At 49.7% G+C, this 17,571-nt stretch overlaps 2 protein-coding genes across 6 annotated transcripts in view; one reads left to right on the forward strand and one right to left on the reverse strand.

Annotated features, from left to right (window-relative positions):
* The window catches only part of ATG7 (autophagy related 7), a 262,622-nt gene extending 249,943 nt beyond the window's left edge, over positions 1-12,679 (forward strand). For all 3 annotated transcript variants that reach the window (XM_063114002.1, XM_063114001.1, XM_063114004.1), the window contains one exon: positions 12,446-12,679. Coding sequence is in view for 2 of the 3 variants with exons in the window: in XM_063114001.1 (XP_062970071.1) it covers positions 12,446-12,478 (33 nt within the window). In the remaining variant the exon portion in view is untranslated. The remainder of the gene's footprint in view (positions 1-12,445) is intronic.
* A 3,609-nt stretch (positions 12,680-16,288) lies between these two features.
* VGLL4 (vestigial like family member 4) overlaps positions 16,289-17,571 on the reverse strand; it is a 159,619-nt gene continuing 158,336 nt past the window's right edge. For all 3 annotated transcript variants that reach the window (XM_063114699.1, XM_063114698.1, XM_063114700.1), the window contains 2 exons: positions 17,118-17,241; positions 16,289-16,631 (listed from right to left, as the gene is read on the reverse strand). In XM_063114699.1, the coding sequence (XP_062970769.1) occupies positions 16,360-16,631; positions 17,118-17,241 (396 nt within the window). In that variant the 3' untranslated portion in view covers positions 16,289-16,359. The remainder of the gene's footprint in view (positions 16,632-17,117; positions 17,242-17,571) is intronic.

Here is a 17,571-nt window from a genome sequence, read left to right on the forward strand (position 1 = left end):
GTTCAGCACTGTTTGTTGGAAAGACTATCCTTTTCCTATTGAATTACCGTGGCATCTTTGTTGAAAGCCAGTTGCCCGGTATTTGTGTGCATCTATTTCTGCCTCTCTGTTCTTTTCTATCTTTAGCTCAATACCGCACTGACTGGCACTAGTAGCTTTATAGAAAGTCAGGGAGTCAATGTCTGCTATTGCTTGGTCTCTGATGGTCATACCCAGGGCAGTGCCCTCAGGACTCTGTGCAGAGGATACGCAACATGTCCACACATGCCTTCTTAGGAGGGGATCATGTCCCTGTCCTGAGGTTCCAGGTCACCTGCATTGTATCATTTAAAGCATCACAGTTCTCACTTCTCACCAAGGGAGTTTGTGTATGTTTATATCCTACGTTTACCTCACCCTGGAGCTCTGAGCTCTCAAGGCCTTCTCCCTTCTCTTCCCCCTCTCTCCAGTGTTGACCCCAAACATAATGAGCAAATATGCACAAGTGTCTTCCTTTTTAAAGGGGCACTTTTCAAAAAGTTTTCTACAGGACTGAACATAAGAGCTACATAATGGAAACCATTTTGCAGCCTCCAGCATGGCCATTTATCTCAATAACCATTTCATTTAAAATGTGGGCCAAACATATAAATCATATTTTGAAAGAAAGTATGTTGGTGCCACAAAAATTACCCTGTATTCTTACCACCTAATTTAAAAAATATGTTTTGCAGCTTGGGAGAAAGCGTACAAGCCTGGGGCCCAGCCACCCTTCTCCTACACGTCCCGAAATAAGTCCACACTACTTGGCTAGCTGGGTGGAAGGTGAGGCGCTCAGTGGCACAGCCTGTTGCCTGGCATCCACCGCTGCCACCACAGTCTTCTGCAGCTTCTCTTTTTCCAATGTCTTTTGGTCATTAGGAGCTGAGAGCCCCCAAGCCAGTCAGCTCCTCACTAGTCATTGGACTTGTGTCTATCCCTGCTCAGAACTCGGTCAGACGCTCGGATTTAGGCAATGAACACCCTCTGCGGAGCTCAGAGATAATGGAGATCAGTGAACAACATCCCCAGGGGAAGGGGATGTAGCAGGTCCTAAGTGTAGCAGGGCCCTGAGGACCATTTCCAGGTGAATTAGATGGAGAGACATTGAGCAGCCTGTCGCTGTGGGCTGGGAATTCCAGGGTCTTTTGTTTGAAACCTCACTAAGGATTCCATGTGTAAAACGTCAGCATTTCCCTCTTGGAAGGAGGTTTCTTATTTTGCTTTCAGCACTTCCTGGGAGGCAGAAACAAAAAGAAACCAGGAGGTTCTCTTCCCTGTGCTCTGCCACAGGCCCAGGCACTTCCTGTAGCCAGTGCACACCCCATACGTCCCACACCACCCCTGTCCCCCAGGAGCATCCGTGTCCCCTCTCCTTACCCTGCATTTTTTTCTCATTGTGAGAGTAGTACGTGAGCATTGTAAAAAATTCAAAACTAAGGAATTACATTTACACCCATGATTCCACTACTCAGAGGTTATTCTGTTTTGCTTTTCTACCCTTTTTTTTTTAACCATGCATGTATGTAACTGGGGCCAGACCAAACATATAGTTTTATTTTCTCTTTTCATTTAATACATTTGTGATCATTTTCTCATGTCACTCAACCTTGCTTGAAAACTGGTTTAATGCCTACCTAACAGTCCATCTATCCAGGCGTCAAGCACTGCTACCTAGTCTCTCCCAGCTTGTAGGGGAGAGCAGGGGGTCTCTCCCAGCAGGGTGATGGGGCAGCATGGGAGAGCACCGGGCAGGGCAGAGCAGGCCCCAGGACCAGCCTGGGCCAGCAGTTTCTCATCTCTGGCCAAGGGGATGGCTTGAGTTTCCTGCCCTCCAAGGGACGTGCCTTTCCCCTGTGTCCTTCTGCTGCCCTGGCCTTGGAATTCCATTCAGCCCCATGGTGGGATGGTGGAAACAGCATCCCTTTCTCAGATGGACTGTCGTGGGGTGTCCCTGCCACTGGGCAATGCACTGTCCTATGCCTTCTTTAAGATGAAGACCTCTGGGTATCTCCCTCCAGGGCATCTGTCCTGGTCTCTCTGTGGTTCAATGTTAGCCTTGTTCTCAGTGTTGGCGCAGTGATGTTTGGAACTGCTGAGCATCGAGTGCAGCCTGGTGCAGTGGCCTTCCTTTTTCTCTGGATCTAGGTTCTGAGGCCTGAGGCCATTCTTTCAGCGCCCTCCACCCATCAGTTGCAGCCCAGAGCATCTTGTGGGGGGAGCAGGAAAACTAGGGGCAGAGTGCCCCCAAAGGTGGCATGCTAGCTGCATGTGTGCACAGGTGTGCCTCTGATCAGCTGTGCAGGCCACAGTCAGATGGAGGCAGCCTCCCGACGAGACCCCACCATGGTGGGGGGGCGTCCTGCCAACACCAAGCACTACCTTTCTCCTTTTCTCCCCTCATCCTGGCTGCCCAACATTCTTTGTGTGAGTCACTATTTATGTCTTACCACCTGCCTTGGCTGTGAGTGTTCCTTTCTAGTAAAACCTTAACCTTATTCCCAGAACCCCCGAAGCAATGGGTGTCATGGGGCAGTGCACACTCAGTCCCTGGATTGGCACCTGTGGGGCTGGGGATGGGACAGGCCAGGGAGACCTTCTCCACCAGAAGACTCTAGTGCCAGAATTAGTCCCCAGATTTCTATTCCCTTCTCTCTCCTCATCCTCCCCATTTCTGGTCCTCAACTGCCTGGTGTCTGGAGAGCTGAGTCTGGGGCTAGGGTTCCCTGAGAAGAGGGGTTTGATCGGGGTAGAGGAGGCAATGAGTGAGTGAGGCACAGGTGGGAAGGGGGGTGGTGTCTTTCAAAAGTGAAGTACTAGGGAGGTGGTGTGTGACAGCGGAAGTGCAGACCCTGAGGACAGGCAGGGTGGGGAGGAATCAATCCATCTCCACTGGAGGAGGGGGACAGATGTGTGGCTGGATGAGGAGTGAGACAGCATGGCACCTGGACATCCCCTGCAGGCCGTGGGCTGTCGACCATCTACTCAGCTGTCCTTGTGCAGACTCTGCTCTCATCCCTCTCGTTCATTCCTTAAGGCTGGTCATCAGCTGGCACCATCAGGCCTAAGCAGTTAACATCAGCCAGACTTGGCCGAGGGGCAGAAGGATCTTGAAGCTTTTGGATTCCGCAGTACAGACATGGACCCCAGGGCATGTGCTTAGTTCTCCCCCTTCTGGACTTACTGTGTGAAAGTGGGAAGGGTCAGTTCTGAGTTGCCTGTGGTCCCTGTGGTGTGACAGGGGCTCCACAAAGGAATCTGGGAACCAGGAAGTCAGACCCAGGCCTCTCCCCGACAGCACTTCCCGGCAGCCCTCTCCAGGGCCTGGGCTCAAGCTGCACAGCAGAGCTGGGCCCAGCATGATGATGGGTAAACCTGCGAAGCCCACCCATCCGGGGAGGCCCCACTGCTGCTGCGGGCAGAGCACCTTTCCAACCAGCACCAGTCCCACCTGGAGCCTCTTAGAGACCTGAAGTGAAAACTGTCTGACACCCTGCATTCCCGTGGTCTGGCTTGGGACCCAGCAGTGGGGCACAGGAAAGAGAATAAGGGCGTGAGTGGTCTGCGGCCTAGACTTCCCTCAGAAAGTTGGCCTACTGCCCCCATGTGCTCCTGCTGGGAGTTGCCCATGGCCCTCCCCATCATCCTTGGGCCTTGGAGACCAATAACTTGTTGGAGTCCCCAGCAACCAGCCAGGCTGAGGGGCCCTTCCTTGACTGTTTGATTCTTGGGTATTACATTCAGGCCAAAATGTCCCCTCTCTTCTCCACTGTGAAATCATATCTAGAGCAGATGGTTCTCAATCGTTGTTCATTCAAAAACCCTTTATTGGGCGAGGCCCTGTGCTTGGGCTGGGGCCACAGTGGTGAACAGACAGACCAAGCCTGTCCCGTGGGGAGGTCAGACAAATGCACAAACTCAGTTATGGTGGGAGCCCTGGAAGAACCAAGCTGGTCGCGTGAGCTGGAGAGTAAGGAGGCGGCTGATGGCAGAGGGTGATCAGGGAAGCTGCCGAAGCTGAGGACTGAGCGGGAGCCAGCGGTGCAGGAGTCGCAGGCAGGGGCCGCCACAGAAGAGTCTTCTACGCCAAAGGAGCGCATTCAGAGGCCCGAGGAAGGGAAGGGCTGGTGACTGAACGGAGGGAGGGAGGTGAGCTTGTAGGGCCAGCAGGGTCTGGGCTTGGGTTTGGTGGCCCTAAAACGAGTTTGGGGTTCACTCTATGTGCGAGGGGAAGCCTTTGAAGGCAGTAAAACTGGAGGAGGACACGAGCCTGGTGCCGCGTGGAGTGTGGATGGGAACAGTGCCAGCAGGGTTATGGAGACCCAAGAACGGCCAGGGTCACTGACACCTGTGGGGACAACAGACCCTATTCTCTCGTGGGCACAATGACACTGGAACTAGCCCTGCCTCCCCTCTTGTGCTCCGGCTGGGTGTCTCCATTCTGGGGTCGGGGGGTGTGTGTGTGTGTGCCACACCCTGCAGCCTGAGCCCACCATCTGCTCCTCTCCACTCTTTCTTGTTCCCCCTCCATTTCTTTCCACAAACCCAACCTAGGAAGTCAGGGAACAAGCCCTGGCCCACAGTCTGCTGGCCCTGGGAGCCCACAAGCCCTGGCCTCTCTCTGGGCCTCAGGGCTGTGCTTGGGGTCCTTGTCCTGAGCAGCCCTGCCTGGCCCAGCTGTCCTGGGAACAAGCAGCTCTCTACTGTCTGTCCACCTGAATCTTCTCTGGGATAACTTTCTGAGTGTTTCCTCTGTTCCTCCTCTGGTCCCTGTAAGCCACCTCCTGGCAGTGCTTGGTGAAGGATTGCTAACTATCAGACCCCCCACCACAGAAGAAATGGGGTTTCATGCCCCCTTTGTTTCCCACAGGTTTGAGAAAGGTACTGACCACCAGGACAGGCAAGAAATGGACACTCCCCATGCCTGGTGCTGCACTACTCAGGAAATGTGTTTTGAAGGAATGAATGCCCATGAATGAATGAATGAATGGAGTGTGGTCCTTTCAGAAACCTGATAGGACCTTCTTCATTCTTCCCCCAAGTGGACTGAATCCTGGTTGGGAAGTCTGCTGGGGAAACCCACTCCATCGTCCTTACCTAGTCCTGAGCAAACGCCAACCCGGAGCCCTCTGGTCTCTGTCCTTCCCTGCAGGGAAACACACCTGTAAAGACTCCAGTGGCAGGGGTGGGGAGTGGGGCAGCTACAAGGCCCAGAGAGGTATGGACACTTCATCTTTATATGAAAATTAAAGAATGCAGTTTTCAGCACTCTGGTATATTTTAAATGTTTATAATCAACCAATGAACATTTTTAGCACACATAGAAATATAATTGTGCTATTCACAAGGTAATCACAGTGTTTCTCAAAGAAAAGCCTCAGTTTATGGCATGCTCCAAGCAGCGCAGTCCAGAAGTGGGACACAGGTTTGAAACTGGATGACGAGCGGCTCCTTTCAAACGTGTCTGTCTCTTTGGGGAGTTACACCCTGAGGCCCTTTGGGTGTGTGCAGGCCAGGCCGTACCTTCTCTCTGGCTGCTTGTGATCAGCTGATTGGGAGTTCCCCTCCCACTCACAGCAGTGGCCAGAAGACAGCGACGAGGGCTTGGGCCCAGCTCTGAGCAGAGGGGCCAAGCGTACCCCACCAGCTGAGAACAGTACAGCAGACGCTCTGCTCTGTAGCCACCGTGCAGTGGGGCAGGAGCTGAGGCTCTGCCTCCTGGACTGGGGTGGGAGGACAGAGCAGGGGACCCCTGAGGCAGAACAGGTCAGAAGCTGGCCTCGCCTTTCACCCGCCCTGGGTTTATTCGTGATGTCTGTGCGTGCCGTTGGTCTTTGAGGTCACTCATTAGCATAACAGGCAGTGAGGGGAACGCGAGTGTCTGGGGTCCAGGGAGCAGACTTCAGAGACTGTGCATAGTCACTTTTTAGAAAGGAGTTAAGTTTAACCATAAAGAAGTGGCGAGATAAAGTGGAAGGAGCCTTCCCTTGGCTGGCATGGTCTCCTGGACATGCTCTGTAGTCTTCTCTGGGCCTCAGCTCCCTACTTTGTATGAAGGGAGCAGTCATACCTGTCCACGGGGCTGCCGAGAAGATCAGGTGGGGGGAGGGGGGTGGCCGAATGATATTCCACTGTATGAATAGACCACGTTTTGTTTATCCATCAGCTGGTGGACATTGGGTTTCCACTTTTCGATTATTATGAATAATGCTGTGAATGTTCGTATACAAGTTTTTTGGAGGACATGTTTCCATTTCTCGTGGGTGGTTACCTAGGATAAGAATTGTTGGGCCTTATGGTAACTCTATGTTTAATTTTTTGATGAACTGCTAGATTGTTTTCCAAGTGGGCTGGACCATTTTACATTTCTAACAGCAACGTATGAGTGTTCCGGCTCATCCACATCGTGGCAACACTTATTATTTGGTTGTAGCCATCCTAGCAGGTGTGAAGTGGTATCTTGTGGTTTTGACTTGCATTTTCCTGATGTCTAATGAACATCTTTTCATGTGCATCTTAGCAATCTGTATGTCTTTTTGAGAGAAATGTCCATTCAACTCCTTTGCCCATTTTTTCATTGGATTGTCTTTTTACCATTGAGTTGTAGATGGTTTTTACATATTCAAGATGTAAGTCCCTTCTCAGATACATGATTTGAAAATAATTTCTCTCATTCTGTGGGTTGTCTTTTCACTTTCTTAATATCGTCCTTTGAAGCACAAATGTTTTTAGTTTAGATAAAGTCCAATTTCTTTCCTTCTCTGTTTTGTTGCTTGTGCTTCTGGATAGTCTTTATTTAATTTTTAAATATGTAAAACATATATGATTCCAAATTAAAAGGTACACTCAGAGCAATCTCAGTGCCATTTCCACCCACCCCATATAGGTAGGCATTTAATTTTTGGTTTATTGTTCCTGGGTTTATTTTGGCAAAATTAAAAATTTTCTTTTTTCCTACACAAAGGTGGCATGCCACAGATACTGTGTTTTTCTTTCTTTCACTAAACTAATCTTGGAGGTCTGCCCACATCAGTTGATTGGACTCTTCCTTGCTGTGTTCTAGAGCCACAGAGTCCAGGTGTGAATGCTCAGTGAAGGTTTCAGCAGCGGTTCCCTGAGGACCTCTCGGATTGTTTCCAGTCTTTCCCTGTAACAAATTGGGCAGCAATGAGAAGGACCTTTTGTACTATGGAGGGGCATCTTGAGGATGGACTCCTGGAAGTGAGATGGGTGGGTCAAAGTAAGACATAAGCAATTCTGTTGGACAGTGCCCGGTTTTCCTCCACAGGGTGGTGGTGGTTGTGTCCCACCAGCAGTGCTTCGGAGTGCTGTTTTCTCCATAGGCTCACTGACAGAATGTGGTGTCGAGCTGTGGGACTTCTGCCAATCTGATAGGTAAGAAAATGTTATACCTCAGTGTAGCTTTTTAAAGAAATCAACTTTACTGAGGTATTACGTACGTACAATAAAACACACCCATTTGAAGGGTATAGCTTGGTAAGTTTTCGCAAATGATCTACTTTGTCACATAGATTAGTTTTGTCCTTCTAGGATTTCATATAAATGAAACTATACAGTATGTAGTCTTTTGTGGCAGTCATCTTTTTTTTTCAAAAAAATTAAATATATTTAAGGTGTACAACATATTTTGGTATACACATATACAGTGGAATGATTACTACAGTCAACGAAATTAACATATCCATTAGCTCACACAGTCGTGTGTGTGTGTGTGTGTGTGTGTGTGTGTAAGAGCACCTAAGATCTACTTTCTTAGCAGATTTCCAGTATACAGTATTAACTACAGTCCTCATGATGTACCTTAGGTTTCTAGACTTGTTCATGCTATGTAACTGTGACTTTGTACCCTTTGACCAACATCTTCCCATTCCTGCCCCTACTCCCCACATTGGGCTGCTTTAGTCTGGATAAAGACACTGAGCTTTGTACAAGTTGATGAGCACACTGGCTGCCTCTTTGTTGGCTGAGCAGTATCCATTGTGTGGACATAACCACAGTTTGTTTCTCTCTTTTCCTGTTGATGGACATTTGGGTCGATTCTAGTTTGTGCCTGTTATGAATGAAGCTGCCATGAGCATTCTTGCCCAGGTCTTCCTGTGGACATGTTTTCATTTCTTTGGGGTAAATAGGAGTGGAATGGCTGGATCACATGATAAGTTTATCTTTAAGTGTATAAGTCACTAGACTTGTCCAAAGTGGTTTTGCCACGTTACATTCCCACTTAGCAGCAGTGTGTGAGTTCCAGTTTCTCCACATCCTCGTAGACATTTGGTATTGCCAGGGTTTTTAGTTTTAGCTATTATGGGGAGGTGGGGTGTCACATCTCTTTCTGATTTTGATTTGCATTTCCCAGAGGACTAAGGATGCTGAGCATCTTTTCTGGGCCTTACAGGCTATATTTCCTCTTTTGTGAAGTGTCTGTTCAAGTATTTTGTGCATTTAAAAAAAAAATCAGGTTGTTTACTATTAAGTTGTAAGAGTTCTTTATATATTCTGGATACAGGTCCTTTTTATATATAGATATTTTCTTCTAGTCTGTGACACATGCCTTTTCGTTTTCTTCGTGGTATCTTTCCAAGACCAGCAGTTTTAATTCTTGTGAAATGCAAATCAATTTTTCCCTTTCTGATCAGTACTTTTTGCACCCTAGGAAATCTTTGCATTTCTCTTGTTATGAGACAGATTGAGCACCGTTTCTTATGTGTATGGGTCATTTGCCTATCTTTTTCTGTGAACTGTCCATGTCTTTGACTTGTTTTTCTAGAGTCAGCTTTTTGGTCTTCCTCTTATTGATTTCTAAGAGCTCTTTGTCTGTTAAGGAGATTAGCCCTTTATGGTATGTTGTGATGTTTTCTCCCAGTTTGTAGTTTGTCCTTTTGACTTTGCTTATAGTGCTTTCCCATGCAAAATTACATGTGTGTTTTTTTACAGAGTCCAATATATGCATTTTTTTATTGCTATAGATTTTGGGTCATAGGCTTTCACTACTCTCAGGCTTCTTATGTTTTCTTTTTTTTTTTTTTCCTTCAAATATTTAGATCTCTATTCCATTTGGAATTGATTCTAATGTACAGTGTAAGACATGGAATCAATTTTATCTTTTTCCAAGTGACTGTCCACTTATCCCCAAATCACTTATTAACAGGTCCATCTTCTTCTAATAATTTGATTCCCCCAGGCCTTTATTGCTAAAATGCTGAATTTCCCTATGTAGTTGGACTTCTGTTTCTGCACTCATGTTGTCCACTGTCCAGTCTCATGCTGACATGCCCTCTCTTACAGAGACCTCACAATGTGTGTGAACAGAGCACGGTGCCTCTCTGTTGCTTTCCTTTCCAAAGGTTTTCCCAGGCATTCCTGCTTGCTTTTCCACAAAAGCTTTAGAACCAGCTCGTCTAGCTCCAGAATAGATACTGTTGATTTTTAAAAATTGAGATTATATTAAATTTATGTGATCACTTTGGAAATTGTCCTTTGCAAAAACAAGGGTTGTTTTTCCATCTGTTCCAGTTTACTTTTGCATCTTTTTACAAGTCTTATGAAGACTGCTACAGAACTATTTTGATTATTTTTGTTATTATTTACATAGATTTTATACATTTAACGTTAGGTTTATTTCCTGGTAATTTATCTTTTTCATTGCTGCTATAATGAGTTCTTCTCTTCCATTCTGTTTGCAAACTGGATGTTGTTTGTACATAGGGGGGCTGTGCCTTGTTTTTCATTTAATTGTTTTTAATTTAATTTTTTATCTTGCTATCTTACTGAGTATTTTTCACTTGTAATCAACTTGGCATTTATTTTGGGGGGGGGTTCTAGGTATACTTTGATATTATCTGCAAAAAGAAAGCACTTATTTCTTCCTTAGGGGATGAACAATTTTTAAAGTTTTGTATAACATATATTACCAAATCTCTTCTTTGAAAAAAAAAAATATGGTACTAATTTATATTTCTCCTGTGTTAGTGTTTCACCACACCCTTGCCAGCACTGAGTATTAACATTTTAAAAAATCCTTGCCAATCTACTATGACCTTTATTTATTAAGAGGACATTCATGGCGCCCCTTCTCTGTGCCAGGTTCTGTGCATGAGGCTGATGACACAGCAGGGAGCGTGATCTCAGCACTCTCTAGGAGGAGACGAGGCTTATGTTTCTGAGCCCAGCCTGGTGGGAACAGGCTAGCTACCCTTGTGGAGAGCCTGTCCCTGGCCCAGGAACTTGTTCTGAAAAATCCGAGTGGTGTATAAAATCCACCACCTGCTGCATCACAATCAGCCCTTTGGGTGTCTTACAGGATCTTGTCAGGCCCTTCAAGCAGCTGAATCTGTCCAAGAGCAAGGGGCCAGCCAGGCCCCCTCCCAGACCTACTGCCACCCAGTTTCAGTTTGCCCACTATGCCGGGCAGGGGTGGGGCCGAGTGCCAAGGATGCCCTTCCCCATAGCTGAGGTCTGATAAAATGGATAGAGGCTCCCAGGGCTGCTACTTTCCCACAAAGCCCTGCCCTTGTCCTTCTGTAAATAATCCTGTTCGCCCATTCACAGAGGGCACACTGCTCATGGGCATCAACCCTGCCCTGCCCTGGTTGGTGCCCCCTCCCCAGGAGGCTAGGCAGGAGGTCCTAAAGGGCCACGGGCCATAAGGCCCACCCTACTCATTCTCCTTCATCTTGGCCCAGTGCCGCCCTTCCCAACATGGCCTCCTTCTCCATGCAGCCTGCCCAGCCCTTTCCACACACCTGTGCTCCCAGCACTACAGATTCCTTGCTGCATGATCCCGGGCAAGTAACTTTACCTCTCTCATCTTGTTTCCATCAATATACCAGGGAGTATTTACACCAGTTCTGCAAGGGGCATGGCACAGAGAGGGCCCCATAAATGCATTCATTGAACGACAGAGTGAAAGAATGGATGAACTGTACTGCAAACTCTCTAGTGGCTCAGGATCCTCCACTCAGACCACCGGAACCAGAAGATCAGATCCAGGGGCTCCTAAATGCAGCCTTTGTTACAAACATAGCCACCGTGCAGCATCCCACCCTACAGGGCATTTCCAGCCATGCTGAGGATGAGCTTGGTGGGGAGCTAGGCCCAGAGAAGGGACAGGGCCTAACAGAGCATACACACACAGGTCACTGGACCCCAGACCAGCTCTTCCACACCCTGGTCCTGCTTACGTTGGCATCTGGATCTCACTTTGCAATCCCACCCTAATGTCCTTGGACATTTGGGCCTCTGCAGAAGTGGAGGGGAATGGTGACAGGAACACCCACCACCAGCCCTCAGTCCAGGCAGCTGGGTCCTCCAGAGAGAGGAAATTTCCTTCTCTCCGTATTTATTTTCCACATCTTTGGCTTTGAATGCCAAGCTGGTGTTTATGTTTACTTTGGCTGGGCATTCTGTCTCCCTGGGCCAGCCTCGTGTAAACACACTGTTGCTTCTCTCAGCTCTGCTAGCATTGAGGTGGCCTTTTGCAACCAATTCTAGGAATTCTGAGTCTGAAGAAGTAACTTCAGGGACCAGTCCTCCAGGGAGCCCAGGGTGTGAGGGACCCTGGGACCTGCCGTGCTGGCCTTGGCTCCCTGGACTTGCCATGCTAGCCTTGGCTCCCTCCTGGGAGGTTCATGCCAAGGCCCGCAAGGAAAGAGCCCAGGCTCATCTGGCTGCAGGGTAGAGGCCTCTCCCACACAGGAAGGTTCTCTCATTTCTGCTCACAGCCATGCGTCTCACAGCTCCCTGAGCACACACACTAACGGAGGCAGGATCTGTCTGTCTCCACTTCATGCCCCACTCCACCTCTGGACTGAAGAGAGGGCTTGCTCCCAAGAGACAGCCAGCTCTCTAGCGTCAGTCTGGGAGTGTCAGCAACCAGACTGAAGTTCCAAGTGGATGATGTAGCAGCCGCCAGGGGTGCAGCATCCCGAGGCAGGAAGTGTGTCCGCAGCAGGCAGGGCCTGTCTTCAGCAAGTGCCCACACCAGAGGGTCCCTGCTCTCCTGGAGCTCGCCTTCGGGGCAGGTGGGCAGCAGGAAGGAAATAACTAGATCTAGGATGATCTGGGGTAGGGGTGAGTACTGCCAAGACAAGGCGCATCCGGCCTGGCTGGGTCAGGCCAGCCTCCCTGAGGTGGACACACAGAAGGTGAGGTGGCGGCAGTCTCTCTCTCCAGTTCAAATCCCAGCTCTCCCACCTGCAGGTGATGTACTAGAGATGTGGCGTCAGCCCCTCTGCTACAAGGGAGTTATGAGGATTGGGGAGGCTGGCGTGGGCAGCTTGCACGCCTCCTCCTGCGAGGGAGAGCCAGCGTTCCTGTGGCTGCAGTGGCAGCTGCACAGTTTGAAACAGTGTCAGTGGGTGCCACCTGGCCACCATACCACTTGGCTGAATGTCTCCCCTTCTCCATGCAGATCTGGGACATGAGCGATGATGAGACTGTCTGAGATGGCCCCATGTAGACCCAGCCTCTCTCTGGCTGCCAAGGAGCTCCCCGTACCCGGAGCAGACTGCACCCCAGGACTGGTGATTCTGGACCCTGCACCCCTCCAGCTTCTCTGGTCCCCTCTTCTCCATACCCTGAGGACTGGGACCCTCCCTCTGCGGCCCCGGAGCTTCGTGTTCTGCATTTGTCATGATTCATGATCCTGCCAGTTCTAAGCTAAATAATAACCTTGGCTTTGGCATTGCCATTGATGTGGGATTTGGTTCCTCCATGCAGTTTTTGTTTCCTTGTTGTCACTAGTGTTTGGCAGTTAAGCTCCCAGGATCCTTCCACTGTGGCCCCCAGGGGTGGCGATGAGGGCAGGGAGCCACTGGCCTAATGCAGACCAAATGGGGAATTAAGAAGCCAACTCCTGCCAGGAGCATTGTGGGGAGGCAGCACCCAAGTCCCCAGATGCACCGCAAAACCCACGGAGGGGCTCCTGCCTGTCCTGGGAGCCTGTCTCCTTGTCCAGCCCCTCACCCGTGGGAGCCCTGGGCACTGGTGAAGGTGGGGTCCTTCTGAGCTTCCCTCGTCCTGGTCTTGGTGGAGAGGGAAGAAGGAAAGGAGAGCTGAGCTGTGTGTGGGACAGAAGAGACCACACTCTCCAAGTGACCCCAGAATTCCACCAAGGACAGCATCCAGGCAGCTCATCTGTGCCTCCCTGCTCAAGGGAGGGAGACGTTTCTGTTGCTGCCTTGAGCTGGGGGAAGAGCCCAGAAGCAGGTCTGAGGCCAGATCCTGACAGCTGTCGGGAAGAGATTTCTCTCTGCCCCTGTGGCCTCTCGCGGCCCAGAGAAGGCCCAGCATAGACCTTCTTCCTCCCCTGCCCAAGGGGCCTCCCCAGCCGTGGCTTGGAGGCCCTGCCTCTGGTGTAGTGGCTATGTCTGCCTCAGCCTGCAGCAGGTGGTGAGGGGTTGGATGGGCCCTACTGGGGGCGTCACTCAGGCAAGGGCTGGTTTTCCTCTTTATTTTGGGTTTGTGCATCTGTGAGGCCCACAGAGCTGGATGTGGAGACCCTGGAGTGGGGCATGTCTTCGGCGTCTGTGACCACCCTGCCCCGTGTCTGACATGTCACTGTCCCTGGAGCAGCGCAGAGCGGAGGCACCTTTTCCACACTTTGTTCTACTCTTATAGCTTCAGCTTTTGTCTTGGGCTGAGAACCAAAGCAAAGTTGAGTCTGGGGCTGACTCTTACAACAGTAGGATTGCTATAGGATAGATTTAAAAAAATGATATTCGCCTAAAGTAGAAAGCCAACATTTAAACTGTTATTTTCCGGCTTGTGCAGGTATTAAGGATGGATGCAGCCACACACAGGTGCCGGCTGCTGAGTGTAGCCCACCCGCCCAGACTCCAAGATTAAAGAGCCACACTCAATCTATGGTTTAAGAGCACTTTATTATTGTTCTTAAGGCTACTTTTAAGTACAAAAAAAAGATGGCCTGCCAAACCTTTTTTTTTCTTCTTCCAGGAAAAACAGGCCACAGAGAATGGTATGTTACAGGTTTACAGACATGAAGAGAAGAGTCAGAACGCACTGCACGGCTCCAGGGAGGACTTTACAGAGCCCCTTCTTAGGGCTGAGGGTGTGCTTTCTCAATGAAATGTTTGGTTGCCTGCCCCCTCTGCCCAAGGCCCCTCCAGGGTGCTGCCTATCCCAGATAGGTCAGCGCACCAAGGACCTGGCCGTGCGCACCACCGTCCCCCTCCCAAAGTGATGCCCCATTCACTGATGAGGAGAACCGTCCCGGAGCCGTTCCGCAGTGGGGTTGTTTTCCTGTTATGGTGCTCAGTAGCCTGTAGCAGTAACAAACTAGTGGCTATTAATGCAGATGCAGTGTTCTCATAGAATAACTGTGTTCCTGCACTTTTACAGACAAATCTACGACAAAAAAAAGATCAACTTTTTTTTCTCCAAACAAAAAAAATGAATGATTACAATAGGAAAGGGAAAAATTAAATAGCTACACATCATTAACAAATTAATTGTTCTTCAAAAAATACCTACAAATTTCTCTGTACATTCTTTACGCACAGCGTAATGATGGTCTTAAAGTCACCTATATAAAAAAAAAGTGTTCTCCATGATTTTTTTCTACAGAAAGTATAGGGGCCTGAATGCCAAAGCTTGGAGCCCAGTAAAATGGGAGTGAAATGTGCGCAGGGGCGAGAGGGGAAGGGTTTTTCTCTTGCTTTTTTAAAGACCTAAAGCCACCCGGTGACTACAAGAGCCAATCTCTGACCTTTCTACCCAGGGCCAATTTTCAAAATTCAACTGCTAAACTTTTTCTCATACTGAAAACCAGCCACGAGGGCTCCCGAGTCCATAATGCCTCACAGGTGAGGTGGCCATGCCTGTGTTACCTGGTCAGGCGACGTCCTCAGCCCTTGGGGGCCGGCTGGATGCAGAGCACTGGCAGGGCAGCGGGTAGAAAGGCTCATCGACTTAAGGAGGAGCAGCTGTGGGGACCTCCCCAGCTGTGTCTGTCATGCTTCAGCTAATTTCTAGTTAGTAGCTATTAATATAGCAAACGATAATAAATGCAGTAATTACTGTATAAAGTCAGAGGAATGTATACTGCCTTGGCCCCAGCGTACGAGGAAGCATACAAAATACCATATCACAGATTGTCAGTAATCTCCTGTTGAGCCAAGAGAGTTCAAAGGGAGCAGTTTCTGTATTGAGGGAAACTGGAAGACACAAATCCCACTCCCCTGGGAGCTTGTAATAAAGCAGACGGGGATGCAAAACATAAATGACGAGGTCAGCCTGCAGCCCCAACTCCAGCCTCCCACCCCGCGGCTGCCCCGCTGCTCTCTGCAGGGCCTGCCGGTAAAAGCTGTCTCCGGCAGGACTGGTGAGCAGTGAACATCAAATACAAATCTTAGAGTACGACTGTACCAGCAGTAATAGATCTAGGACGTAACTGACAAAATAAACTAATTCTGAAAGGAAGCTAGTATTAAGATTTTTGTTTACTGTCTATACAATTAATAGAAACCAGCTATTTTTTCTCCATTAAAACATGCATCACGTTTAAAGCACTACGGAATCCTCCAACCTCAGCTCTACTCTAACAAACTGCAGTGTTCAGAGAAAGTAAAATGCCCGTGATTGTAAAGTCTGCAGTCCAGTTTGCAAGCACCTGACGTCTAGAGAGAGAAAGACCTATAACCTGTATGAGACTTCCCCTTCCAAAGCTGTTTTGTCTAAATTAAAAAAAAAATACAAAAACAAAAACACACAAATGGTCAGAAACGTCATCCTTAAACCCTTTCTTTTTCAGCAGTTTGCCCTCAGAGTACTAACATCTCACATAAAGTTGTCAGGAAGGCAACTTTAGTCCTCCTCCAATAGTGCAAATCAGACACAACAGTTCTCTTCAAGTATACACACGCACACACGGAATGGACCAAACACACCATGGAAGCTGAGCCACACACACCCCGGTCTCAAGAAGCAAAGGGAAAAGCACAAAGCATCTGGGTCACCCATGGTGTCATGGCTTGTGAGTGAGAAAGCACGCTGCGGAGGCCCGGCCCATTGGGCCCAGCAGACCTGCGTCAGAGGTTTCTTTGGTAACTGAGGCAGGAAGTAAGGATGGTACATTAGCCAGATGTTCCACATGTAGTTCCTGCTATCATGTTTGAGGACCCCCTTGTACGAATACCAAGCAAGTACAAAACCAGAACAGAACAAAAATCCCAACATGGTTTTTGCGAATAAACCATCCCTCCCCCCTCCCCACCCCAATTTTTTTTTTCCATTTTTTAAGCACTGACTGTTCAATGCTCAGGCAAACCATGCAGATCCACGTGTTGTTGAAGGGAGTTGCCCCCTTCACGAGACCACAGAGGGGGAATGACTGTGGCTGACCATGTGGGCAGAGGGGCTGGCAGGCTGGCCCCTTCGTGAGGCCGACTCGGGGCTGCTGGATGCGCCATCCTTGGCCGCTTTGATCTGAAGCCATGTGTCACCCAGAGCTTTGGCAAAGTGGTCGTCCACAGAGCCCGTGATGGACACTGAGTTGGGCGCCGGCTCGGGTTCCTTGTAGTTCTTGCCCAGGCTTCTGCGGAAATGCTCCTCCACCACAGGGTCACAGGTGGTGGTGGCTGCAGGAGAAGCAGGGGAGTGGTCAGAGCACAGGTGGCCACGACAGGCCCGTGTGGGCAGCACCCTCCCTTGGAGTCAGCCATCAGACTGGAGCCACACAGGGTGTCTCAGTGCATGCTCTGGAGACAGAAGGCCCACCTCCCCCCGGGTCAGTTGGGCACTTGGGCATGTCATTTATCTGAGTATATAAAATAGTGACATACCTACTGCACTGGGCTGGGGTTCAGACTGAGAATGTGGCATCCACCTGAAATTGGTAGATACTGTCCCACCACCCAGTGAGAACATGAGATCCGGGGGGTCAGAGCCAACGCATTTCTTACGCCCTTCCCACCCAAGCCACACACAATGTAGGTATGTATTGTTCGGAAAATACTTTTCAACCTCAACACTAAGGGGTTGCAGTTTATAGCACAACACAGGAGGAATCTCAGAGCCACTGGTGGCTGTGGCAGGTGAGGAGGCCCTGCCCTAGTGACACTCACCGCTGGGTGGCCTCCGGTAGCTGGCGGGCCCAGGCGCCGGGCAGCCGCTGTGCGCAATGGGGCAGTGCGAGAGGTTGCAGTTGCGGGCGCCGGCCGAGGCGCAGGTGATCACCGAGGGTCGGTTCTGCGGGAGATGGACAGGCTGGCGTCAGCTCCCTCCAGGCCCGTCCTGGCCACTGGCTGACGTGCCTCCCCCAGCCCCTCCAGCGCCTTCTTCTGCAGCCCTGCCTGACTGCAAGAAATGCAAGTCAAGCCCGCCTGCAGCTTTCTACTTCTAACTTGGGGTGAAACAACAGCCAATTCCCGGAGCAAGTAAGATGCAGTGGGCAGGAGTGCTGGGTCCACTCCCCAGCTCCCCCATCTCCAAGCCCTTACCCTCAGTCGTGGCTGTTTGGATCACTGAGGGACATGGGATAAACGTTTGGCTGTTGAGAGTTGGTCTGTCCCCCTCTCC

This window comes from Cynocephalus volans, chromosome 11 (assembly GCF_027409185.1).
Source record: "Cynocephalus volans isolate mCynVol1 chromosome 11, mCynVol1.pri, whole genome shotgun sequence".
Lineage (NCBI taxonomy): Eukaryota > Metazoa > Chordata > Mammalia > Dermoptera > Cynocephalidae > Cynocephalus > Cynocephalus volans.